Source organism: Lissotriton vulgaris, chromosome 5 (genome assembly GCF_964263255.1).
Source record: "Lissotriton vulgaris chromosome 5, aLisVul1.2, whole genome shotgun sequence".
Taxonomy (NCBI): Eukaryota; Metazoa; Chordata; class Amphibia; order Caudata; family Salamandridae; genus Lissotriton; species Lissotriton vulgaris.
The window spans coordinates 1,797,783,835-1,797,811,415 of NC_141693.1; the positions used below are offsets into that span (position 1 = coordinate 1,797,783,835).

The 27,581-nt window shown below is 44.2% G+C and overlaps 1 protein-coding gene across 2 annotated transcripts in view; it reads left to right on the plus strand.

Moving 5' to 3' along the window:
• ACLY (ATP citrate lyase) overlaps window positions 1–27,581 on the plus strand; it is a 320,315-nt gene that overhangs the window by 90,489 nt on the left and 202,245 nt on the right. For both annotated transcript variants that reach the window (XM_086924155.1, XM_086924154.1), the window contains exons 6-7: window positions 12,542–12,621; window positions 17,093–17,223. In XM_086924155.1, the coding sequence (XP_086780281.1) occupies window positions 12,542–12,621; window positions 17,093–17,223 (211 nt within the window). The remainder of the gene's footprint in view (window positions 1–12,541; window positions 12,622–17,092; window positions 17,224–27,581) is intronic.

The following is a 27,581-nucleotide window of genomic DNA, read 5'->3' on the forward strand; positions in this document are numbered from 1 at the left end:
CATCTCTTTCGTAGGGAGTTAAACAAAGTTAAAACAACTGGCTCCAAAGGTTTTGCTTAAGTATGTGTGAAATAATTAGCGGTCTGCCTCTGCTTTCTTCCATTGCACTGGCATCTAGGTGTTAGGCTCAGATGGCTTGAACAAAAGACGGGCTGATGGTCTTTTAAATCAGGCCTTTGTTTCTGTCCAGCTGGATGTTAAAATAAAGCCCCATCGCTTCCACGCAGGTTAATACAGACAAATGCCGGCACTGCTGAATGATGTCCCAGCGTCCGAAAACGACACCAGAAGAAATTCAGCATGTTTTACTGAGCCAGAAATATCCGCCACATAACCCTTCTCTCCAACACTGTTTGGAATCGGCTGATTTGGAATCGGCTGATTTTTAAAATTACAAGTGGTCAGAGGGATAAATCTGACGGCAAAGAAGAAAAGGAACGCGAGGCTTAAGGAGATTAATGTAGGGATGGATTTGACAGAGAAAAACAGATATTTGAGATTATAACATTTCAAAGTAATGTGTCACCCGGAGATGGGGACATTAGATCCACAGAGTAGGAGAGAAAAGAAATGGTTTACTTTTTTGCTTTGGGTTATTTTACATTTGGGAATTTCGAGAATCATTTGCTTAATGTAAAATCGATTTTTAAAGTGGGGTCCGCAGCACCTACTCATGGGGTCCTTGAAAATTAAACAATATAAACTTGCTGATAAAATAAAAATGCACATAAATAGCCACATTGAAGAAAAAAAAACTCCATAAATGTGAAATTGCAGACAAAGAAATGAAGCTTGTAACTTGGCATGCTTAAGACGCGGCCGTGAAACTGAAAGTACGGCCGACCGGCCGTTACTTTTTTGCTTTGGGTAATTTTACATTTGGGAATTTCGAGCATCATTTGTTTAATGTAAAATCAATTTTTAAAGTGGGGTCCGCAGCACATACTCATGGGGTCCTTGAAAATTAAACAATATAAACTTGCTGATAAAATAAAAATGCACATAAATAGCCACATTGAAGAAAAAAAAACTCTATAAATGAAAATCACCCGGTTACCTCGCCCAGAAATTGACAATATCTGGCGGAACCAGAAACACTAGAGGCACAAATAATCTTCTGCTGAAACCGCGAAGATTCCGGAAGGAAAAAACATATAAGCGCTCCTTCTCTGGAATGGCACCTAGGATCTGGAACTCTCTCCCTCCAGAAACAAGGCTTATCCCATCCGCTACACTCTTTAAAAAAGAAGTAAAAGCTATCCTCATGGCTAAATACACTTGAACTAGTATCTAGAACTCTGTTAATACTGTACTACATGCTTCTACCTGCTTGACCCCTTTGCCTACTTGTATGAGTAGTCTCCCTCACATACCCCGTATGTAACCTAGTTGTACTGTTTGATTTATTGATTTATTTGTATGATTACGCCCCCATCATGTACCCCTCTATGTAACCTATTTGTACTGTTTTTGATTTATTGATTTATTGGTATGAGTACGCCACCATCTATGTAAAGCGCTCTGATATCTGCAAAGATCTTGTCCGCGCTATATAAAACTTTTAAAATAAATAAAATAAAATAAATAAAATTAAAAAAAACTCCATAAATGTGAAATTGCAGACAAAGAAATGAAGCTTGTAACTTGGCATGCTTAAGACGCGGCCGTGAAACTGAAAGTACGGCCGACCGGCCGTTACTTTTTTGCTTTGGGTAATTTTACATTTGGGAATTTCGAGCATCATTTGTTTAATGTAAAATCAATTTTTAAAGTGGGGTCCGCAGCACATACTCATTCCAGGCAGAGCCACCATCACCATCTACAATAACTGGATTGTCATATCTCAATCCACAGACAGGAACCTGGAACTACTAGACAACTTGTTCCCGACTCTCATAGAGCACCTCTCCAACTCGCGGAACAACATCTCAATTAGGGACACACCTATTACCCCGGACCCCCCATGTCCTACCCGCAACTCTTCTATCCCAGTTCAGCACCGGGCAGGTGACTCAAGCGCATCAAACACTGACACAGATTGCTCCCCCTCATACACCACCCACACCCCCACCCCTTCTACCAACTCACGGGCATCCACACTCTTCATCAACACTACTCACACACCTACAGATGGCCTTAACACCCCGCTCACCGCAGACGGCACAGCTCCTTCCCACAGCACACCTAACCTAGTTCAACACCAGAACAACACCCCTATTTATAAATCCCCCTCTCTATCCCCCCCTATACTCAGCCCCCATTACCCTCGAACTAACCACGCAGAACACACATCCTCTCTCAATCTAACTACCCCTCCCCACAACAGGGCCACCTCCAATCTCATCTCCCCTCCTACTCTCAGCCCCCACTACCCGACCGGTTCCCCCACCACCACTATCAGTCTCCCAGACTACACCCTGATCCGCCCGCCTACCATCAATGCCCTCACCCAGACCGCCAACCTCCTACCTACCTCATCCACTCCTCTCCCGCCCAAAACTTCTCTCCCCCCTAACATCACCCAGTACACTAACACAACGCAACCCCGTTCGAACACCAGCCCTCCCTCCCATCAGCACGCGAATTCCCTAGTCGGTCATTCACCTTTGACTACCACCCCCAACCCCACCCCCTCCCCCTCCACCTACCTCACGATGGACAACACCCCCTCCACCTACCCCACGATGGACAACATCATGGCCACTCTCTTCCAGATCAAAGAAGACATACACATCATCAAAGAACTACTCTCCATACACCCCACACATCCCTTACCCACGCCCCGCCCCAAACTGGCCACTCCCCCCCCAGCAGACACCCTCACACACCCGCCCAAATTGGCCACTTCCCCTACGGCCGACACCCACACCCTACACCGGGCGTCAATACCTGTTCATAGTCGCAACTTCTGCCCTCGGCCCCCTCGCCGTCCCTGCAACCCCGCACACAACTTCACCTCCCAACCCATCTTGTCCTCCGCCCTCCCAATTAACTCTCCCACTCAACTCTCCCCCAACCGGACCTCAATGCCAGCTCGCAATCGCAACAACCGCCCTCGTCGTACCCACAACCCTATTTCTGATCTCGACACACTCACCCTTCTCCGCTCCTATGACCCAGCATCCCAAAATGACACAACCTCCCCACACCTCACCATCCCCTCGATACACTCAAATCCCCTTAAACCCCCCACACTAAACAACAGATCCTCCATCCCCAATAACCTCAGAAGAGTCCCCCTCGCTCTTGAACCACCCACCACCCCCAGCACACCCCGTCTCAAATGCACCCTCCTCAATTGTAGATCGGCCTCGAAACATGCCGCCGCCATTGCAGAGCTCCTCTTATCGCGGGACCTCGACATAATCATACTGACTGAAACCTGGCTAACTGAATCTTCTACACCTATAATGGACATTCTAGTTCCCCCTAACTACCACATTATCAGGCTCGACAGATCAGGCCAACTGGGGGGTGGAATCGCATGCATTTACAGGAACAACATCTCTGTTCGGAGAGCCAACTCCACCTCACTACCATCTCCAAATTCCTGTGAATACATCTGCCTCGACATTATCAGTGAGGGCAAACCGATATGCTCTCTTCACAGCATTTACCACCCTCCCAGGGACAACTTCACCTTTTCCCAACAAATCATGGATATGATCTCAACCAATTCCGGGCGGCAGCTCACCCAAATATACCTTGGGGACTTTAACCTCCACTGGAACGATCGTAATGACGCGGTGGTAAATAGTCTTAAAAATTTCCTCGACGCCCTTAACCTCACCCAAATATGCAACAGCCCGACCCACGAGAAAGGCTCTATCCTTGACCTGATCATCTCCAAAGAGGACTCTATCCTACTCGAGTCCATCCAACCCTGTGACTGGTCAGATCACCATATTATCACATTCTTCATCAATGAAAAAGTTAAAGTCAACCCGACTCAATTCCCCAAACCGAAAGTTTGGAAAAGAGACATGAAAAAACTCAACCCAGGCTCTTTGACCCCCAACAGGCGCAATCTCCTTCTTCCACCGACAGACGATACGGACGTTCAAACCCTGACTGACCACTATCTCAATGCCATGACCACAATAATTAATGAGGCTGCACCTATGCAGCTGAAAAGAGTCACTACTAAAATCTCCAACCCATGGTACGACGGGAGTCTCAATGAGGATAGACGAGACATGCGAATGGCTGAACGTATCTGGAGAGCAGCTCCCTCTGCAATGCACCTAAAAGACCTGAAGAAAAAGAGAAACGCCTACTTCAGGAAAATAAAACGTACAAAATCAGACTTCTTCAGCCGCCAGCTCGACAAGGCAAAAAACAGACCGAGAAAACTATTTGAGCTTATCAGATCACAATCCAAGGAACAACCCCAACCACTTAACACTGCGAGTAAAGCACCCTCCTGTGAAGACTTCGCTGCTTTCTTTATCCAAAAAACTGACAACATAAAAAGCGATCTCCTTATTGATGCAAGCCTCCATTCCAAACCCCAGTGCCCAGCAACCGCTGAACCAAAAAACAATGCTACATGGTCAACCTTTGGCACATACTCGGAAGAAGAAATTGGTAAACTGCTCAACACCCTGAAACCATCCAATCACCTCACGGACCCCTTGCCTGCCTCCGCAGTAAAAGACTTTACCCCTCTGCTTCTCCCTCTCTGGACTAAAATTGTCAACAGCTCTCCAACAAGGAAGCATCCCTGACTCCCTCAAAGTTGGTCAAGTCACACCTCTACTAAAAAAGCCCACAGCCGACCCCTCTGACCTCAACAACTACCGACCCATCACCAATATTCCCACCCTCGCCAAACTACTAGAAAAATCCGCACAACTACAATTGACTAATCACATTGAGCAATTTGATCTCCTCAACCCGCACCAGTCAGGCTTCCGAGCGGGACACAGTACTGAAACGGCCATGACGCACATAATTGACCACGCACTTCAAATGCTAGACCAAAACGACACTTGCCTCCTCATCCTTCTTGATCTCTCTTCAGCATTCGACACCGTTAAACATGAGAATCTGCTAGAACTCCTAAACACAAGAATGGGCTTATCTGGAACTGTTCTCAAGTGGTTCACTTCCTTTCTTCACAACAGGACGCAGAAATTCAAGAGCAACAACCTGATGTCCTCGCCAATACCTGTAACGCTAGGAGTCCCCCAGGGCTCCTCTTTATCCCCAACTCTGTTCAACCTAGTCATGGAACCACTCACCACCTTGCGACAAGCATCCAATGTACACTTTCACATGTACGCCGATGACACCCAACTTTATCTCAAATTACAATCTCCCAATGACATCCTGCTCCTGAACGCAACAATCAGATGCACCCAATCCTGGCTTGCCGATAATCACCTCAAACTCAATGCCCTGAAAACAGAGTTCCTTCTGATCTCACCTCCAGCTAAGAGCTCCACTGCTCAAACCTGGCTTAAACACCTAACGGCACTCAATGTCCAACCCACCATCGTGGACTCAGCAAAATCTTTAGGCATTACACTTGACACCAATCTCAACATGCAGCAACACATCAGCAAGGCAACTAAGGGCGCGAACTTCCAGATCAATACTCTGAGAAAACTTAAACCCTTCCTCCCAGCCAAAGACTTCCAAACCGCAGTACAAGCTATAGTCATCCCCCGAATTGAATACGGCAGCACCGCACTAGTCGGACTCCCCCTAACCACAACCGCACCCCTAAGAGCCTCCCTAAACGCTGCAGCGAGACTCATCACTGGGTCAAAAAAGCACTCCCACATTACCCCTGACCTGAGAGCCCTGAATTGGCTGCCATTTGAAGCCAGAATACACCTGAAAATCGCCTGCATGACACACAAGGCGGTTCACCTTAAATCACCCGGTTACCTCGCCCAGAAATTGACAATATCTGGCGGAACCAGAAACACTAGAGGCACAAATAATCTTCTGCTGAAACCGCGAAGATTCCGGAAGGAAAAAACATATAAGCGCTCCTTCTCTGGAATGGCACCTAGGATCTGGAACTCTCTCCCTCCAGAAACAAGGCTTATCCCATCCGCTACACTCTTTAAAAAAGAAGTAAAAGCTATCCTCATGGCTAAATACACTTGAACTAGTATCTAGAACTCTGTTAATACTGTACTACATGCTTCTACCTGCTTGACCCCTTTGCCTACTTGTATGAGTAGTCTCCCTCACACACCCCGTATGTAACCTAGTTGTACTGTTTGATTTATTGATTTATTTGTATGATTACGCCCCCATCATGTACCCCTCTATGTAACCTATTTGTACTGTTTTTGATTTATTGATTTATTGGTATGAGTACGCCACCATCTATGTAAAGCGCTCTGATATCTGCAAAGATCTTGTCCGCACTATATAAAACTTTTAAAATAAATAAAATAAAATAAATAAAATAAAAAAAAAACTCCATAACTGTGAAATTGCAGACAAAGAAATGAAGCTTGTAACTTGGCATGCTTAAGACGCGGCCGTGAAACTGAAAGTACGGCCGACCGGCCATTACTTTTTTGCTTTGGGTAATTTTACATTTGGGAATTTCGAGCATCATTTGTTTAATGTAAAATCAATTTTTAAAGTGGGGTCCGCAGCACATACTCATGGGGTCCTTGAAAATTAAACAATATAAACTTGCTGATAAAATAAAAATGCACATAAATAGCCACATTGAAGAAAAAAAAAACTATAAATGAAAATAAATGTGAAATTGTAGACAAAGAAATGAAGCTTGTAACTTGGCATGCTTGAGACGCGGCCGTGAAACTGAAAGTACGGCCGACCGGCCGTGAATAATTAGGGGGTGAGAAATGCGCTGGGAGGGCTGCCTTTGATGTGGTAATACGAGGCAGGCGGCTGGTGGCATTGTGCACGTGCTTTTTAGGGCTTGCGCAATGACCTAAAAAGCACATGCACTGCATCGGACCGCCAGTGGAATAGCCAGTTAGGTAAATTCTCGATAAGCCTCTATATATCTTCGCTCCCGCTCAATGCGCATGCGCATTGAGATCGGTCGCTCGACTTAAAAAGCACAAGTACAAGAATGTTTGTTAGACTTTGGAAGAAAAAAAAGGAGGGTAGTACATATGAAAGTTTTTCATGAACAGTGAAGGAGAATAATGCCATGATAAGGACTGCTGAGAATTTGGATCGGGTATACAGTTTGGGTGTAAGCAAACAGTTTTTTGTGGAAATTGAGGGATTTCTGGGAAGGCCAGAAAAGTGCATCTGAAAGTCTGTCTGACCATTCTCGAGGTAATCCAGCTCTCGCTATGCTGCAGTTAGCAGCTACCACGTCTTCATGCATCATTTTTAAGTCCGTAAATGACCTTGAAAGCTCTGCGGTAAAATGTACATTCTATAAAAACAATCTTGTTCACTCGTGACATTAATCATAACTCCCTATAGACAGTGCTTGCTAACAAGGATTCACGCCATTTGCTGTCTGCGCTTTCTTTCCTCCCCTGACTTCAACAAGACAATTGCCAAGGTACTCCCATAACCAGCAGTATATTAACAGATGGTGTCGGAAGGCGTGAGAAGGGCTGAGGCCTAAATAACGGGAGGTCCGAAATCAAAACAGGCCGCCAATCTAAGAACCAACGACGGTCTTATTTGCAATTTTTCGTCAGACTTTGAGGGGCTATATCTCTTCTGCAATTGTAACCATAAACAATTTTCCAGCCTTAACATTATTTTGTACCCCTTTCAGTATTTCCAGTAAGTACAATACATACACTCCTCGTTCTGAGTACCTTTTGAAATGAAAACTGTTCATTTCGAAGTGGCCCTTTCAAAACGCTCGAAGTTAACATTGGCTGTTGGGCTGTGTGTGGGTGTGTGGCAGTTCCTGATTGGTTCGACCTTGACTTGACCCTTCATCCTTCCCAAGGGGAATTACATTGAATAGTATCGAACCAGATGATATAGAACCTGTTCGGTTATATATCAGCGCTATAAAAACAACGTGACTAAAGCTGTATCCGGTGCTTGATTTAACACTTTATTTTCACAGAGTTTAGGTACAGCAGGCGTATTTTGGAAGTTATTTTTTTGGTGTGCAATTTTTGATCATTTTTGTCTTATAAAAACTGAAGTGAAAGCTAATAATGTAATATCTCTGCGTCCCTTCATGATTGGAAAGAAGTGCAAACTTCAGCATGTTTATTCTAAAAGATGGTTAAGATACTTCAAATATCACAGATGCTTACAAACCTGTCATCATGTTCCTCGTGCTGGCGGAAGCCGCTTCTGTTTCACTGTCACAAGCTGGCATCTGTGACCTTGCTTGCAGCATTCCCGGCAGGCTTTGGGTGTCATCTTAATAATCTTCCAACCTTCCTGACTCGCAAGCAAACGTTTATGAAATGTCACACCCCAGTTAAATACATGTATCACTTACAAGTGAGTGGCTATTAAAATACTTTCTTTCCTTGAGAGTGTTTTGATGTGAGCCATTTAAGCACTCGACATTATCCTAAATCACTGCATCTGCAAAAACAGTGTGTGCAAGGTGAAGGCATACTGCCTCTGCTTAGGTCCACTTATTGTCCCCCCCCCCTCTTTTTACTATATAATATTATCACTTATGTGCAGAAGATAAACTAAAACCATCTCAAAATCCAAATGACAGACACTAGAACTAAGGAAACAAAATATATCCACAGTAATGCACTATGTTGCATCTATTGAAAGATTTGAAGAGAAAATGTAGGAGCAGTTACAATTGCTCTGTTTCTGCCTAGGTCTATAAGGCTGCCCTTTCTATACTTGTGTTCAGGCATGAGCCCTTTGCTGCTTTAAGGCTAAGTCACTGTTCTAGCGGGAGATTGTTCTTTACCATGGAATCCGATATGTATGTACGCCTGTTTCTATAGCATAAACCTAGCCGAGCGTTAGTAGAGCTCTGCACATGGTAATAGCCAAGCATAATATTAACAGGTGATAGAAGAGGTAGCTGGGTTGCAGACTTTAACTGCATTGTGTTGCATGTAGTTTGGTTGTGATATAGTCTGTCTTACAGGGACAAACATCCAAGACACCTAGAAAACTTTACTTTGCAGCGGTGTGTTAGTTGCAGAGCGCTGCATCAAGATCGTAGTCTATGAAGTCGACCCCAAGAGTGCACGAAGCAGTTACTTTCTCTTTCTAGTGTTAAATGCAGAACTGCAGACAATGGCCTATTCTCTTTTTTCTATTTTACATATAAATGATGTTTGCATGTACTGGATTTGTCTACTTTGTTACACTTGCCACAGCACTGCAATTCTGTACCTGACTCAAGTAATGATGGCGTAATGCGTGACTGGTCCTCGTGATCGAAGCTGGTCTAAACCAAGGCACAATGCTGCGCCGGTGTGACATGAGCAGGCGGCATGCACTTGTGTGATGTAAAAACTGCAGAACTCCAATGCTGATTTTACTATTTGTGGTTTTTATACATTTTCCTTTGCATCAGGAATGATTGACGACCTTACTATTTAGAACCCACACTCTTTCTATTGGCAGTGATGGCTTTTTAATCTTTTCATATGTGTCATTTTACATTTGTTGTACAGATTCATTATTTGTATGTTGAGGCCCAAATGGGGACTGAACCTTGAACAAATCTAGACGTAAGTAACAGTTATTGATAATATCAAGATGCAACAGATTTTTACAAACCTGGGTATATCGGGTTTTCTCAGAAGTACGCACTTTTAATGTGGACAAGAATGCAAGGGGTACATTCAGAAACAATAAAACTCAATGATAGAGGGTATATGAAGGAGTCTACAAATCAATGACGTGACCATCTATTCCAAAGAATAAAAAAAATAAGGAAATTAATCTAAAACAATAGATAACAATTCCTCGGTAGCCAAACATGCTAGGGAAATAGATGTAGTAGTTGACGTTTCAGTCTGTTGTTGAATTCAACCTCCCACATTTTTGTCTGCCCAAAGTCTTTGTCAAGAGACTAATTAAAATTAAAAATAAACTGCTAAATGTATAGCATCCCCACCTTCATAAGGAATGCTTGCAAGTGGAAGGCATGTGACGTCACGGGCACTGCTCAGGTTGTTGTTCACCTTTTGTCCCTGCAGATTGCTGCTTTGTTTTTCTAGGCCTGTCTCAGTAGACTGTTTACCACAGAGCTGATGTTTATTGATACGCTATGTACTGGATGCAACCTGAAAGTATGGTTTAAGGGCTTCTTGTATTGTGAGTTCTCTCCTCACCGCCCCTCCCCGTGAATCCGTGTTCTCTTGTTTGTGAGAGTAATTGTATGTTGATCCTCTGAGGGTGTTTGAGTTGTCCTCTAAGGAGTCCCCTTGTACTCCTAGTGAACAGAGAAGCTGCCTTCAGGGTGTTCCTGTTCAGACAGACTGCACTCCTGGTGCTGTATTACGCATTGGCATTGTTTGCGCCCGGCGCACCTTTCAAAAGGTGCGACAGGCGCAGACCATGCCAATGCTCCCTATTATGATCTATGCGCTGCCCTCAGGCAATAGAGGAGCCCACAAATAATAAACCAATGGTAGAAATACACAATAATAGAACACCACAAGTCGCTGCGTGTTTTCACTGTGCAGGCGGCACCCGCCAGAACTTTCAAAGGGCATTAGAGATCCCCTTGCAGGAGGGTGCAGTCAGTGACTGCACCTGCCTGCAAGGGGATGTCTGTGAGGTCCATGGGACCCCCTTTACCCCCTGCAGAAGGCTGCTAGGAGGTGCACTGACAGTGCGCCACCTTTTAAATGGCGCACTGTCGGTGTGCCTCCTGTGGGCTTCTTTGACTGCGCCTGTAATATGGCGCACGTGCAGAGTCAAAGTAATTCCCTCATTTGCATAAAGCACACCCCGTATGCAAATTAGGGAACACCCTCTGAAGATGGTGCTGGCGCATTAAGTGCGCCAACGCTTTCGGTATTCTAGAAGGTGACGCACAAGCGTCTGCGCTCCCTTCTATAATACCAAAATGCCCTGGGGGCACGCAAAGCGGGTACAAACGCCCGTTGCGGCCCCCGGGGCACCTTCTGTAATACGACCCCTGGTTCTCTGGGGCAGCATCGAGCTCCACCATGGATCCAAATGAATGAGCATGGTGCCCGCCGCCGCTGCTGTTCAGTAATGTAGAGTGCTGCCTTGCTTGCAAGAACACAACCGCATTCATTGTGTGACTCCATGGTGAGTTACGGACGATATGAGGCACCCAGACTTCATGAAGCCGCCTTCATGCTAGGACAACGCCCATGTGAGTTATAAAAACGCATGGACTGCCCTGCCCTTCGCTTGAGCTCTCTTCTGATGCAGCTTTGGCAGTCTGGACTGACTGATCTGCCTTACGGTAATGAACAGAACTCAAAATGAGCCGACTTGGCATTGATGAATATCCCCCAATTAGGCTAAACTGATTTTTTTCCTCTGACAGTGTTCGGCTCCTTGCTGAAATGTTATGAATGGCTCTGATCCAGCCATTAAGCTGCTCTGCTCGCGCCAGGGCCTCCTGACTCATCGCAGAGATTGGGCGATGGGACATGGACGGAATGTGTAATGTGGAGATACCTGAGCAAAGATCCAATTTATACGTACATGCTCAGTCAGGAAGTTAAGGAGCTGCCATTCTGATTAAAATGGTCAGTCCAGACTTTTTGCCTGAAATATCGTTCCTTGTAAAGTTGATTTGAACGCCGAATGCAGCGCAGTGGCGTCTCGTTGGACAACGGTGTCAGTTAAGTTAAAGGAATCGACGTTTTCAGTCCAGCTTTTCCCATTCCTGTTCAGGGTGAGTGTTGACAAACAGAACCACATGTACTACCTATTCTTGAGGCCATCGTTATTTGACCCTGAAAGGGGTCTATTCCCTAATGCCTTCAGGCAGGGTTCTTCAAAGTTGGTCTTGGGTGGCTAGGTCCATGCCAGATTTTTTCAAAGGGCTATATTTATCTAAAGGATATTCCCAAAATCTGGCATGGATCCGGCCCTCCAGGACTGATTTTGGAGAACCCTGCCTTAAGGGGTCTGTGAGCTCTGTTCTGCTCTGGACAGCTGGTGTGTGTAAGTGATTCTTGGTTTTACAGCTTGATTCACCATCGTGTTTACTTGGTATGAAGAGCATCGGGTGCTGCTCCTGAAGGGCCTTCTTCTGTGACTTCTGCCTCCGCTGCATCTCGCAGGATCTGTTAGAATGGTGACACCTTCAACTAATGTACAGATAGAGTTTGAGAAGTGAGAGACTGGAAAGGACCTCGAGTCGAAAATGTTACCTTTTCAATGCAGTTTATTTCTTATGCAAAGGTGATTTTTACGTGCTGAGGTTAGATAGAGGACACGACAAGTAAATGGTTTGCTGACCCCAATTGCACGTGCAGAGTCCTTCTTGACATTCCACAAAACCTACATTACTAAAGGCGAGCAAAAAAAAAAAAACTATATTCCCACCACAGCATTTGGAAATTTCCAGCATTGTTAATGAAGTGACCTGTTCATGAACTTGCTAATTACTGTCTTTATTTTGACTCATTCACAGCATCCTTGCCAGCTTCATTACTGGCCTCTTTAACTTGTACGACGACTTGTACTTCACTTACCTGGAGATCAACCCCCTTGGTAAGCGATTAAAATTATTATTAACCTTCTTATGCATCTTCAACCGTGGCTTGAGTGCCAATAACTAGTTTTTAGGTTTGTCAAGATCTTTTGAGTTTGGTAAAGTTACATATGCAATATTCTTACTAGTAGGAGCTGTCGGTCAGCCCGTTCATCCATTGGCCCATTGTTGTCATTCACATGTAGTTGTCCGTCCACACTCAACAAATGTCTTAGATACAGTATTGTAAACCCATACTATACAACATTACAATGCTTTGCGAAAATGTCATTTTTATGAATTGTATTCTGTACCTTTCCATTTGTCTGCTGTTTGCATTTGAAATGTTGGTATTTCTTACAATTTTCGGTCAATTACTCCCAAGCTGATTAACAAACCGTTTTAGATATTTAATTCCTACTTTTTCGATCACATTAACTACATGTCGAGTCTGGACACACTCCTCACATGCCCTGGCATTGCTTTTTAGGTCTCGACCTAAAGCATTGCTTTAGCAATACTTGTTTGTCGAGATTTCTAGTGAGCCAAAACGGCAGATTAGCCACAGTTCATGTGACCTATGCGCGTGCACAAACCAGGCACGTCACAAACCTCCTTTTGTCTGTGCCTTGCATCAGACTTAAAAGGAATGCGCTCCCGCAATGCAGAGAGCTTGGTTTTTTTTTTCACCACAATGGTTGTATCCGTGTCCCTCCTTTTTAGCAATGCTTTAACTGAAGTCTCCCCAGCTTCCTTTCACATACGTCTTCCCTTCTCCTCCATCCCCAAGCTGAAGACAGAAAACATGTATTTATGGAAGTGAGCCTTCGTAGCACCCTCACTCAAGCCCCATGGTATGGACAACGCCTTGTGGTAATGACAGCTGCACTCTCGGCACTGCACAAAGCATTACCACCACAGTGTGCAGTGGAAGCCACAACACTCACTAGACCGTGCCTAGAGGCAGTAACCAAGTACACTGTGCAGTGGCAGCTACTCGGTCACAGTGTGCTCTACTACCTTACAAATGCACTGCAGCCATCAAGGAGACCGCTCGTCACCAAGCCCTGCGCTGCTGCTGGCTTCGAGGTACCTAGGCGAGTGCACATGATGTCACTCAGTCACACTCTTCCTCCCATTTTCTGTTCCTCACTCCTCACCAGGCAGAGTTCTGTAAATAGCTAGCACAACAGTAGCCCCCCCCCACCCCCACACAGCCGCCTGGCATCGCTAAACACTTAGAAGTTCCCAAAGGCCACTGCACTCTAACCAAAACGAAGCGCGAAGCTGGCATCTGGACTGCTTTTGCCAGCGCACGCTCGGCCTCACTCCCTGCTCCCCCTCTTACTTTCGTTATGCCAGAGGGCTTTGGAATGCGGATTATGGACCGTGCGTGTGCCTCACCATTTGCTCCCCCACCCCCCTTCAGACTTCAAAGGCTGCCGCTCGCCCGCCCCCCCATCAGACTTAAAAGGAATGCACTCCCTGCTATCTTGTTATTTTAGCCCTACACTCGCCATGCATTAGCTAAAGCTCACCAGTGGGCCTTTTGCCCCTCACTAAAAACTCCTCTCCTCCCGTCTTGCTCTCGCACCCACGCTCTTTCTGTTACTCCTTGCTCTCTTTATCTCCATTCCTCCCCTGTAGTTCTCTCTCATTCTCGTGCTCTCCCTCACTCTCCCTGTAACATCCCTCTCGCTAACCTACTTTCCCTTTCAATGCTGAATATTGAAAAATATAAGCAGTCGCCAGGTGTTAACTAATTTTTAGGTCTCGACTTAAAAGCATTGCTTTTAGCAATGCTTGTTGTCGAGAATTATAGTAGGCAATCCAAGGCCTGGAACCATCGCGGATTTTGAACAGTTCCTGTGAACTAGTGGAGCGGAAAGCGTGCCCACATCAAAGCCATCTGTTGCTTCCCCAGCGCGATCGGCCTCACTTCTCCTCTCTCCTAATTAACATCCCTGCTGTTTCACACTTCTTTCACGGCCGCGAGGCCGTGCTTCAAAGGGATCCGCTCCCCCGCCCCTAAAAGCTTCTTTCGGCGATGTTCTTGTTCACAACTTGGTTTCTTTCCTTTTTCATCAGACCCTGCGTCCACGGGTGTTTTAAAATTAACTTTGTTTGTCTTTCTATGCTTGCAGCTCCACCTAGTGGCTTTTTCTAAAATATACGCTTCGTGATAATTATTTAAATATACGTTTTGTGATAATTAAAACCCCCGTAAATGAAAAACCCACTATGTTCTGAGCTGCTCAGTTCAATCTGCATAGAAATGCCATGATTGCGGACACCACACAAATGCTTAAACTGCCAGGAATACAGGGATGCAATAAGGCAATATCTACATTCTTGCCCAGTGGATTAGACTCGTTTTTTGTGCCCTTCCGCCCCTGTTAGACTTGTTAGGTCTCGTAGAGAGACCTATTGCCGTTAAACCAGAAAGCTAAAAGGCGGATTTTGCCGAGTGCTCCCTTGTTTTTCTGCCCTTCTGCCCCGGTTAGACTCGTTTTCCCCTTGTTTTTGTGCCCTTCTGCCCCTGTTAGACTCGCTTTTTGTGCCCTTCTGCCCTCTGTTACACTCGTTTTTCCCCCCCTTGCAACCCCAGCATCACCTTTCTGCCCCTATTAGACTCTTTTTTTCCCTTGTTTTTCTGCCCTTCTGCCCCTATTAGACTAGTTTTTTTGTGCCCTTCTGCCCCTATTACTCGTTTTTCCCCTTGTTTTTCTGCCCTTCTGCCCTCTGTTAGACTCGTTTTTCCCTTGTTTTTGTGCCCTTCTGGCCCCTGTGCGACTCGTTTTATACCTTGTTTTTCTGCCCTTCTGCCCTCTGTTACTCGCCTTTGTGCCCTTCTGCCCTCTGTTAGACTCGCTTTTTGTGCCCATCTACCCCTATTACTCATTTTTTTCCCCTTGTTTTCTGCCCTTCTGCTCCTATTAGACTCGTTTTTTGTGCCCTTCTGCCCTCTGTTAGACTCGTTTTACCTTGATTTTCTGCCCTTCTGCCCTCTGTTAGACTGGCTTTTTGTGCCCTTCTGCCCTCTGTTAGACTCGTTTTTTTCCCCTTGCAACCCCTGCATCACTCAGCGCCACCCCTGCATCACTCAGCGCCACCCCTGAATCACTCAGCGCCATCACAGCATCGCATCACAGCATCCCCCAGCGCCATCACAGCATCCCCCAGCGCCATCACAGCATCCCCCAGCGCCATCACAGCATCACTCTCTGCAACCATTCAACAACAACTGGTTCAAATATGTTCTTCAATGTTTCAAACTTTATTACAAATGTAACAAAAAGATGTTAATATTTCACTTCTGTTCTTGGATTTTCATCACCATAAAATACACTGAACATAATCTTCACAAGTTATTTACAAAAGTTTAAGCTATTGCCATTATAAATTAGAATCACTTTTATTAAGTATTATTTAAAAAAAAATTAAAGCCACATTGTTAGTTGTAATATCAATACATCTAAGTCACGTAAATACAAAACATGTTGCATTACAAATGCTATAGGTGTCACATTTGCAAAAGTTATAACTATTGGCATTGTAAATGACAAAGCTATTAATTTAGCTATTTTCAAAACTAACACATAAATAAAAAAAATGGTCATTCACAAGACCAATATCTCAAACTTTCATAATGCGAGACCTTTTGCATTGCAAATGCTTGTTTTCACTTTTGACGTCCGCACCACTCGTGTGTTAATTTTTTTTTCTCCGCCTACCCCTCTTTCTACGACTTTCTCGCTCTCGCACCCACGCTCTTTCTGTTACTCCTTTCTCCATCCTCCAAGTCCTCCCTCCAAGTCCACCCTCCATCACTCGGGGACACCACCACATCACTCGGGGACACCACCACATCATCACTCAGCACCACAACAGCACTGTCCTTGCTTGCTACCAAGCATTGCCATAGCCAATAGGACTCGCAGTAGGAAAGTGTAAGCTAATGGCTTTGTGATTAATGATGCTATTAATTTATATATTTTCAAAGCCAGCACATATTAAAAAAATGTCATTTACTATACCAATAGCTTACACTTTCCTAATGCGAGACCTATTGCATTGCAAATGCTTGTTATTATTTTGTGCTAGCACCTGGTTTAGGAGACCAGATCATTATTCCAACTTGTGTTCAAATACAGGGCTGCGTTAGGTAGTTGAATGACTTCTTGGCCTAGTGGTTTGGTGAACCAGTCTCTCCATTGCAGGGGTCTGTGTATGACCAAGGGGCCATGGGAGGGATCGGTGTATGGCCATTTACCTCTGGTTCAAATCCTGCCGGTCTGCTCTGACCTTCCGAGGTCACAAAAACGAGTAGCTTTGACGAGGACAATGAAACCAATCCACAGTCCGTCATAGCGTTAAGAAACTTCTCTTGGTGAATATGTGCTGTACAGATATGTCTGTTGTGGTACATTATCAAGCTGCTGCAATCATTCTTAAGGTGACCGTTGTTGTGCATTTGATTCTTGAATGTAGTGGTGACAAAAGATGGAGTTTACGTCCTGGACATGGCAGCGAAGATTGATGCCACGGCTGATTACCTCTGCAAAGCCAAGTGGGGGGAAGTGGATTTCCCCCCTCCCTTTGGGAGAGAGGCCTACCCTGAGGTGAGTGGATTTTAAAGGTACTTCTATTGTTTGCTCCTTTTGATATTCTAACGAGGAGGCCTTTTACTGGAAATCAAATTCAGAAAAGTTACAGATGTTCTCTGCCAAATGCCCAGTCCTGAAATTCTACTGAGTGAGCCATGAACTTCGACGGTGGGCTCAACATGGGATGAGCTAACAGTTCGTTATGTTTTCAGTAAAGCTTGCTTTGCTGACACTGCATTTTGTTTAAACTGGGTAACTGGCATAATGCTAATATTTCATAAAAAACAATAGTACCACTCCTTATTTGTACCTTTTCTTTTTTAGCCCGACATACTATTTGCTTCTTAAATGTAAACGAAAAAAACACATTGTACGGGCAGAGTAATGAAATGTCATTTGAGAACTTTGTGATGTCACGGAACGCAAAATGAATAGATGCAATTTGATAGGGCACACTACAGGTAGCTTATCCTGTATATAGCGTATGCCCACCTTCACACACACACAGTACAAATTGTTATTATAAAAACACGCACGCGCCCATGATCGATTCAGTGCATTTAAGTATCCAGGGGGGGGAACATCAGTAAGCGCGAGGACATTACCTGCACGCCATCAGGCGGACCAGAGCCGTGAGGGGAACGGCGCTAATTAGAGAAACCGGCGGAGGTGCGCTGGACAACACGCCGCACTACAGCCCCCAGCAGCCTTAGGGGCGGCGCGCCTGTGACGCGCTGGAAGCGCCCGGAGGCGCTAGATAACGCTGACATCCCTCTTGCCCCCGCGAGTCGCGCGCGGGAGCGCCCGGGGCGAAGCCCGGGCAAAGGGCGGGTCTGTGGCCCTCTGTGGCCCTCTGTGGCCCTCTGTGGCCCTCTGTGGCCCTCTGTGGCCCTCTGTGGCCCTCTGTGGCCCTCTGTGGCCCTCTGGGGACTGAAGGAGACTGGACTGGGCCTGGACCCTTATTTTTCCCCTTGTGGACCATTTCCGCGCTTGGAGCGTGTAAGACATCTGATCATTTTTTAATATTGAGCTGTATAGGTTGTTTTAACACTCAGTGCTTAGATTGAAGGGTATCTGTTTGCAAGTATTAGTTCTATTAATATTCATAATGTCTAAATCCAAAAATGATAAGGCACCGGTGGGTCCCGCTACTCTTGATAATTTCCTGGTTAGGAAAGTAAGCCAGATAAATAATAACAGGCGTGCATCATTGGGGAAAAACTCTGTGGTAGGGGAAATGTCATCTGAAAACTCCCCTATCAGCCCGTTACAAGGATGTGTAATTAACTCGTCTGATGTCATTTCTATTGACCCTCCAGTGTCCATTTTAGTTAACGTGGAGGCTCATTCTGACCCTCAGGTGCTGTCATGTCCTGATACCAGTGTGTTACATGAGCCCCAACCAGAAACCAGGGCTATAAGATCTTGTAGAACACTCTCTCAAAGGGTAAATGGGAAGCAACATAAGTCTAAAAATAAGGATGGTAATGCAATTATCAGTCCTGCAATACCAACCCCTTTTGTTTTTATGGGCACTAACAATGATGGTAATGGAAATGGTGTAAGCATAACTCCTGATTTTCTAGCTTCACTTATAAAAAATCTAGAAGCTTCTTTGACAACTAAAATGGAGGAGCTCATTAAACCATTAACGAGTAAGATAGATAACCTAGCAAAGGAAGTGACAAGGCTGCGTGGTCTGTTATCAGCAAAGAATAGTGTCACATCTTGTGGAAGTGTACCCTCTGGGAGGAAAGGTTTAGAACTTGCCGATATCAACGATACATGTAATAAGGCAAGGGGGAATGCTGCTGTTGCAGTGGCCACTGGTTCTGAAACCCCTATTCGTCCAGATATCCCTGTGGCAGCGGCCCCGCCGATACCATCCACAAAGCAAATAACCAGTAGAGTACCCAGACCCCCGAGGTACAATCGCGATCTTAATTTACCACCAGATTGTGCTCCGTTTGTGGCTGTACTAACTAATGTGCCCCCCTGCGGGACTCATCCCGCATCTCCTTTTGATGAATCCCAATCCTCTTTGAAAAATAAAACTGTGTCTTGGCTCAATAAAAACTGCGGGTTCCCTGTTTTATACTCAGACCAAATTATGACAGTAAGACGTGTAAATTGGGTAGGGCCGTCAAAAAAGACTGGGACAGGGGACTGTATAGTCATAAATTTTAAGCACCCCCAGCACGTGGCAACTATCCATTTGAGAGCTTCTGCATTGGTATATAACATGAATAGTATTTGTGTACGCCCCTTGGGTTACTTTTATGCACATCTGTGTAAACCTACACCACAACAGAATTTAACCAGGCGGGGGTTTGAACCCTATACTCCTGTTCAGGAGTCTCCGTTTTTCTATAATGTTACTAACCCTTGTGGGTCAGGGGGGCCTATTAGAAGTCATAATAGGAGTCCAAGTGACGGTCATCATCAATTTGGGTTGAATCTAAATACACAGCATAGATTCGAAATGTTATCCGGTCTGGAGCAGTGTGACTGACTGGGGGCACCTGCGGCTCAGATTACTAGGGCTTCAGGTGAAACTACAAATTCTTTGAACCCGGAGGGTAAAACTTCAGGAAACCTTGTTGTCTCCTGGAATATTGCTGGTCTTGCGGCCAAAATGTCTGATATAAACTGGGTTACCTACATCAAGCAGTTTTCTATCATTTGTCTCCAAAAGACCTGGGAGTTGGGCTGTAATCTGTTTTTAGAAGGGTATAAGGCCTTCTTTGTGCCGGCCGTGCCTTCATTACGGGGAAGGCCCAAGGGGGGTCTTGTAGTCTGTCTCCATATTGATACCATGCGAAGTACGGAGACTGGTAGCTCAGCACACAGGGGTCATGGGACTAATTCTATCTGGTGGTAATGTTCTTGTGGGACTGGTGAATTTTTACAATGCTGCTTTTGATAGTGCAGGTTTGAATCATATCCATGCTCTTAATTCTTTTGTCTCTAATTTTATGGAAAAAGTGGGCCATAACCTCATGATTTTGGGGGATTTTAATCTGCATCCATGTGTAGATCCTTTGCACAAGTGTTTATCAGAAATGATCTGTGCTCGTGCGGATTGTCTGCATATGGAGCACACCATAGAGGGGGAAATGTGTAATGACTTAATGAATGACCTTGACCTTTCTTTGGCTATGTCTTTAAAGGACCCTTCATACTGTTTTGATATCCCTACTTTTAAGGGACATGGCAGGGGTACCTTCATTGACCATATACTTGTCTCTAGGACTATGCAAACTTTTCTAGATTCTTTCTGTATCCTCCCTAGTGAATTTAGTGACCATAATCCTGTCACAATCTGTTTGAACTGTCCATGGGGAAAAAATTGTCCTAAAAGTACTGTCCAAGGAAGATTGGGCACAACAGATGGGAGAAGGCGGTTAAAATGGTCAATTGACTCTGCGGATGCACTCTATAAAGACATCTCTGAAGGGTGTGCTGAGGACATTGACGTTTGTATCAACGGGGGAGGTGAACCTAAATTAGTTCTAGAGGCTTATCAAAATATAGCGGAGAAGGTGTCAGCGTTCTTATCTGTTCCTAATAAAACCCAGGTAAAAGTAGGACCGAGATGGTTTAGCCATGATTGCACCGTAGCTGCTCGCAAATTGAGGCTTGCTTTGTCAGCTTCCCCGAGGGATCGGGAGGTTGTAAAACTCTGTAGAAAGGAATATAAGGCTATTACTATCTCCCGTAAGGAGCTACTGAGGAAAGAGGCGTGGGAGGAATTGCTTGACCCCTCTACCCTGAATAGCAGCACCAAATTCTGGGCTTTGGTTAAGAAACCTTTCTTGATCGAGGACCCTGATGACGGAATTGGTTGCTGTATAACCAAAAAGGAATGGAAAGGCCATTTTAAAAGTTTATATTATTCTGATAATTCTGGATCTATGGCTGTTGCCCCCTATGATAGGGTTACCCCTATTATTTTTAACAAAAGTGAGGTCTTGGCAGCCATAATGGGCCTCACTGCTAATAAAGCGCCAGGGCCTGACGGAATACCCCCGGATCTTTACAAGTCTGATCCAGCCTTTTGGGCTCCCATTCTGGTTGCCGTATTTAATGCGGCGGCCGCAGTGGGGTGTCCAGAATCTTGGGGACTATCAACTATAGTCCCCGTATTCAAGAAGGGAGATAGGGGAAGTGCACTTTGCTATCGACCCATATCCCTAATTGATTCAATGGTTAAGATCATGGGGAGAGTTATACTTCAACGCCTAATAAGTTGGTCGAATGAAAACCACATCTTGTCAATCTCTCAATATGGTTTTTGTGAGGGGCGCTCAACCATAACTCAGTGTCTCAACCTGTTCCTTATTCTGAATAAATATACTGTCGTTCAGAAGGGAGCAATTCATCTTGCCTTCATGGATCTGTCCTCAGCCTTTGACAGTGTCAACAGGGGGAGGCTGTGGAGGACCATGAAGGACAAGGGAATAGATGGGGGTATTGTGGAGTTCCTAGCGGATCTGCACAATGAAACAAGAGCCAATGTGAGGTATTCTTCGACTGGGGAAACCACGGGTTGTTTTCCAATTAATAAAGGTGTACGTCAGGGGTGCATTATGGCTCCTTACCTTTTTAATTTTTATATAAATGACCTGGAGGCTGATTTACAGGAAATAAAATCTGATTGTCCTAGGGCGGGTGCGAGGGGTATTCCTCTGCTTTTATATGCCGATGATGCGGTCTTAATTTCACGAACTGAATTAGGTCTTCAGGCACTTTTGAATGGATTTAATAAATTTATGTCTGATAGGGACCTTACGGTCAACAATTCAAAATATTTCATAATGCATGTCGGCCGTCAACCTAAGAAGAAGTTCAATTTTAAATTGAATGATGTTCCGATACCCATCACCCAGATGTTTTCCTACCTGGGTGTCTTATTTGATACAAAAATGAGTTGGGCCCCACATCTGGCCAAGAAGAAGGGGGAAATGTCCAGGGTAAATGCTTCTATCTTCAATTTTGCCTCTAAATTAGGAAAAAAGCCAAACTGGGCTATGATGAAATTATACAACGCTAAATCCATAGCCACTGCAGTGTACGGAAGCGAGATATGGGGCTACACAAACAGTGATCAACTTCAAATAGTTGAAAATAAATTTTTAAAACGTCTGTTGTGTGTCCCTGGGAGCACACCGAATTTAGCCGCTCATGAAGAACTTGGCTGTTTACATTTATCGGACATTGTTGGACTGAAACCGTTGTTGTGCTGGGTAAAACTTTGGTTAAGTGATGCAATCCCTCTGACCCACTTGATAGTGGAGGATCTTTTATCGCTTGACCACTCAATGCGTGTACCCTGGCTTAAATATTTGAAGTCGCAATTTGCGAAACTTGGCCGACTGAACCTGTTTGATAACCCGGGGGATATAGTTAAGGGTGATGTTGTTGCAATTAAGAGAGCTTTTTACCTGAACCGTAATGCTGCAAGAGATGAAGTAGAGCTCCTGAAACCTAATGTTAGAATGTATATCATGTTGAGAACTTGTAATTCAATGGAATTGTATCTAACATGCTCCTTCACCACCCATGAGAAATTTTTGCTGACCCGCTTCAGGTTTAACATCTTTCATCAGCTTTTAATTAGACCCAAGTCGGACATTTTTAAGAAACCAGCAGCTCCCTGTGGCTGCGACGGGAAGTCTCCACAGGACATGCTGCATTTTATATTTTTATGTACATTTTATGAATATCCACGAAAGCGGTACCTGGTTACTCTTTTAAAGAAATTAAATTTTAACCAAATCAGACCCGCCCTTATGTACTTACAGTTGCTGCATTCGGACAGTGTCCTCCAGGTGCTAGAATTCTTAAAAATGACTATGAGACTAAGAAATTGTTTGGATGAGTAAACGTGCATTAACTGTAGTTTATGGCACTATTGCACTTTACTTCGTATATTCTGTATATGGACTTTACTTGCATCTCTTGTTCTAATTCTGTCAATGCACTCCCTTTTTTATGATATATTTGTGTTGTATGTAATTTAAGATTGACTTTGTGAGTATTGTGATGTTTTTTTATGAATTGTCTAATTGTGTGTACTTTTATGGATTGCAATATATCCGAAATAAAGTCAATTTGATTTGATTTATCCAGGCCACAGGTGGTACCGGTTTGAAGAAAACCTTACGCCCTTGAAAAGATGGACAGTGCCTCTCCCCTGCAGTAAAACTAAGAACCATTGCCCTGGTGATGTGATTTATAAAAGCTGACGCAAACCTCTACCTCCTAGCTTCGTATAGAGTGCAATAAACCTATACTTTTACCTATGCTTCATTAAGAGATCCATAATTCTGGCTTAAAAATCATGAAAGTTTCCTCTCGACCTGTGACCAGTCTAATTTCATAATAAGCTTGTAAGATTTTGAACTGAGGCCAGCAATCCTTTTAAGCAACGCGTTCCGGCAGTGTCTTGTTGGACGTCAGCTCCCAACTCAATTTGTGTTCACTGAATCCATTTAATTAGCCAGACCTCCTGAGTCATTGTCTAGCGGTCACTTGAAGGTCGCCCACGCGGGACCCGCAGAGGCTCTTCTGGGCCAAGGCCTGCTGTCACGTGGCTGCGCAGGAAAGCTGCGCGTTAGACTATTCCATTTAAATGGCGCTGCTGCGCGAGACGCCTTCAGCATGCGTTGACTGGGCAGTGCCGGGCTGAGGAGCAAGACATCAGGAATATTAAAGAAGTAACTTTTGATTGAGTGTTCAAAAGGCATCAGACGTCGCACGCTCCAGCTGGCCATTGCGGTTGAGAGCAGGTATGAAAGCGGGACATTGTATGTTTCCTCGCTGAAAGCATTAGTTTTTTTTTCTTTTATTACGGAAAGCATTTGGAAACACTTATCCGGCCTGCAGCAAACTGTAAAGCGCAGTACATTAGTGATGACAGCGAGGGCCGAGGAATGAGCTCGCTTATTGATTGATTTATACCTGTCTGGTTGTTTCCATTATTCATGTCCTGTTGGAAGGCAGCTTGTTTAATTTCTTTTTTTTTAAGTTTGAAAAGCTTTATTGAGTTGAAGAAAACAATGTAAAACATCAGTACAATAGCACAAATAAAGAGCAATAGGAATTTAAAAAAATTGTGGAGAATAATGTGCCAGTAAACAAGAAAGGCCCCAAAAGGGGAAAACGCTATACAAAGAGAAAATGCTTTTATAACTTTTCATTTTGTGGGGAAGGAAGAGAGAAAGAAAGAGGGAAGAAAGGGAAAGAAGTGGGGATGGAAGGGGAAAAGCAATAGAAAAATTTATGGTAAGAGAAATAAAGAGGTATGAAATACAGAGAAGTACATAGTAATAATAATAAGAGTAATACTAAATATAACAATAACATGTGATCAAGAGGCACTTTTAGATAAAAAGTCTGTTAAAGGGGACCAAAGTAAATCACGTTTTATCAACAACGGAATAGAAGAAGCACATGCACGATCTAGTCTATGATGATGACAGAGCAAATTCCACCAAGCATTATAAACCACGTTTGTAGTGTCTTTCCAATTAGTGGTTATAATTTGAAAAGCGATAGCTATGCAAAGATCAGTACATTTACGAGTATGGAGTGGGTCATCCCAAACTGGGGCCAAACCACCCAGGAATACAAAAGAAATAACAAAGGGAACATTAGTAGATAAAATCTTATTAATTGTAGACCAAATGTGGGACCACATAAGTTGGTCCTTAGGACAAAGAAAAAAACATGTGAACAAAGTCACCAGGAGTGCATGAACAGGACCAACACTTCTTAGTGTCTAACAATTTAAATTTAAACAAATCACAGGGAGTATAAAATAATCTATTATAACAAAAATAAAGGGTTTGTGTGGTACTAGCGGAACGAGAAGTGGAATGAAGTTTGGACCAAATAGAGTCCCAGGTAAGTGAGGGAAAAGTTTGATTGAGGTCCGATTCCCAGATAAGTTCAAGATTAGTTTTAGGCCTGTCAATAAGTGAGGGAGAAACTAATTTATAAATAGCAGAGGCCTTAAGGGGAACCTGAAAGTTAGGTGGAGAGGCAAGGAGGGGAGGTGAAGAGGATGAAGGAGTATTGTGTAGGATAATAGTGGATAGTTTGGGCAGAAGTTCATGAAAGTGTGTGCAGTATTTGTTAGAAATACCGAAGGAGTCACGAAGTGCTGGAAAGGTCAATAAGGAATTGTCAGAAATAAGATGTTGGTAAGTGAGAATTCCTTTGTCAATCCATTCCTTCCAAAAGAGCGCACAATTGCGTAATTTAAGAGATTTATTATACCAAAGTGGGGTATTCATATGAAGAGTAGATGAAACCGAGAATGAACGAAAAAGGGCAAGTGTTAAAGCTTTGGAGTGTTTGAAAATGGGAGAAAGTAGCTTAGGAGGTGGTTGAGTGAGATTGGAGAGGTATGTAACTGTTACAACGCGATTTTTACCACGCATACCATTACAATGCAGGACCCTTTACATCGCATACCTTTACAACGCATGACATTACATCGCAGATACTATTACAACGCATGCCATTACAACGTAAGTATAGGTAAGTAAAAATAAATTACATTAATTAATTAAAGTAATTTTATATATAGTTTGGGTTTTGGGGTACAGGGGTATTTTTAGGGTTCAGGGCTGGGTTTGGGTTTTGGGGTACAGGGGTATTTTTAGGGTTCAGGGCTGGTTTTGGGGTACAGGGGTATTTTTAGGGTTCAGGGCTGGGTTTGAGTTTTGGGGTACAAAGGTATTTTTAGGGTTCAGGGCTGGGTTTGGGGTACAGGGGTATTTTTAGGGTTCAGGGCTGGGTTTGGGTTTTGGGGTACAGGGGTATTTTTAGGGTTCAGGGCTGGGTTTGGGTTTTGGGGTACAGGGGTATTTTTAGGGTTCAGGGCTGGGTTTGGGTTTTGGGGTACAGGGGTATTTTTAGGGTTCAGGGCTGGGTTTGGGTTTTGGGGTACAGGGGTATTTTTAGGGTTCAGGGCTGGGTTTGGGTTATGGGGTACAGGGGTATTTTTAGGGTTCAGGGCTGGTTTTGGGGAACAGGGGTATTTTAAGGGTTCAGTTTTATAAAAATACTTAAATTTAATTAAATACATTTATTTGAGAAATTTTTAATATTTATTTAAGAAAGTGTGCGTGTGTATGTGTGTATGTATGTATATATATATATATATATATATATATATATATATATATATATATATTGCTACACGTTCCTACTTTCATCCACGAGTTCGGAATAAAACGGCTGGCACGCTGGTATCCAAAATCAAGATTTATTACACCAAACCCCCCTCACCCCAACAGACACGTTTCGCCTTTGCAGGCTTCGTCAGTGTAAAAAAAATATATATATATATATATATATATATATATATATATATATATATATATATATATATATATAACAATCCCTGCTACCTCTCGCCCGGAGCCCAGTCCTGGATACCGCTGCGCAGGAAGAAGAGAGGAGACCTCGGGTGCAGTGAGCAGTAATTTTTATTTCCTCGAGGAAGCGGCACACCACAGCATGACGTTTCGGCCTACACAGAGGCCTTGATCACATGACATATATATATATATATATATATATCAAAACACAGTTTTGCCCGCAGATAGAGGAAGCCACATCACAGGTAAGTTGTGCGCCAGTATTCTTTATTGAAGGCTGTTGCGAGGACAAACAGCGGACTTCACAGAAAATATTTAGCCCCAGCCTGACGCGTTTCTTGCAATTCACTTCTTCAAAGGCACAGGCATCACAGTCTTTGCACGCTGATTTTCGCACATTTGTTGAAATAATTAGTGCCGCCCCACTGGGCGTGGCCACACCTGTGGCCCTCTGGTCACTGTAGTGCTCGTTTCTCAAGTGAGCAAAGCGTGCATGGACTCTTCGTGAAAAATGTTACCCGAGTGGGTTGCGTTGTCAGCCTCCAGCCCTCGCAGCCTTGGTGATCCTTCCAATAATCGGCATCTGTAATCCCAACATCGACGTTGTGCAGCGTCGACAGGGAAATGCAGCAATGCATCCGGGCTTCCTCCGCGGCCCAGGCGTGACCGCTGTTACATCAAAACACAGTTTTGCCCGCAGATAGAGGAAGCCACATCACAGGTAAGTTGTGCGCCAGTATTCTTTATTGAAGGCTGTTGCGAGGACAAACAGCGGACTTCACAGAAAATATTTAGCCCCAGCCTGACGCGTTTCGTGCAATTCACTTCTTCAAAGGCACAGGCATCACAGTCTTTGCACGCTGATTTTCGCACATTTGTTGAAATAATTAGTGCCGCCCCACTGGGCGTGGCCACACCTGTGGCCCTCTGGTCACTGTAGTGCTCATTTCTCAAGTGAGCAAAGCGTGCATGGACTCTTCG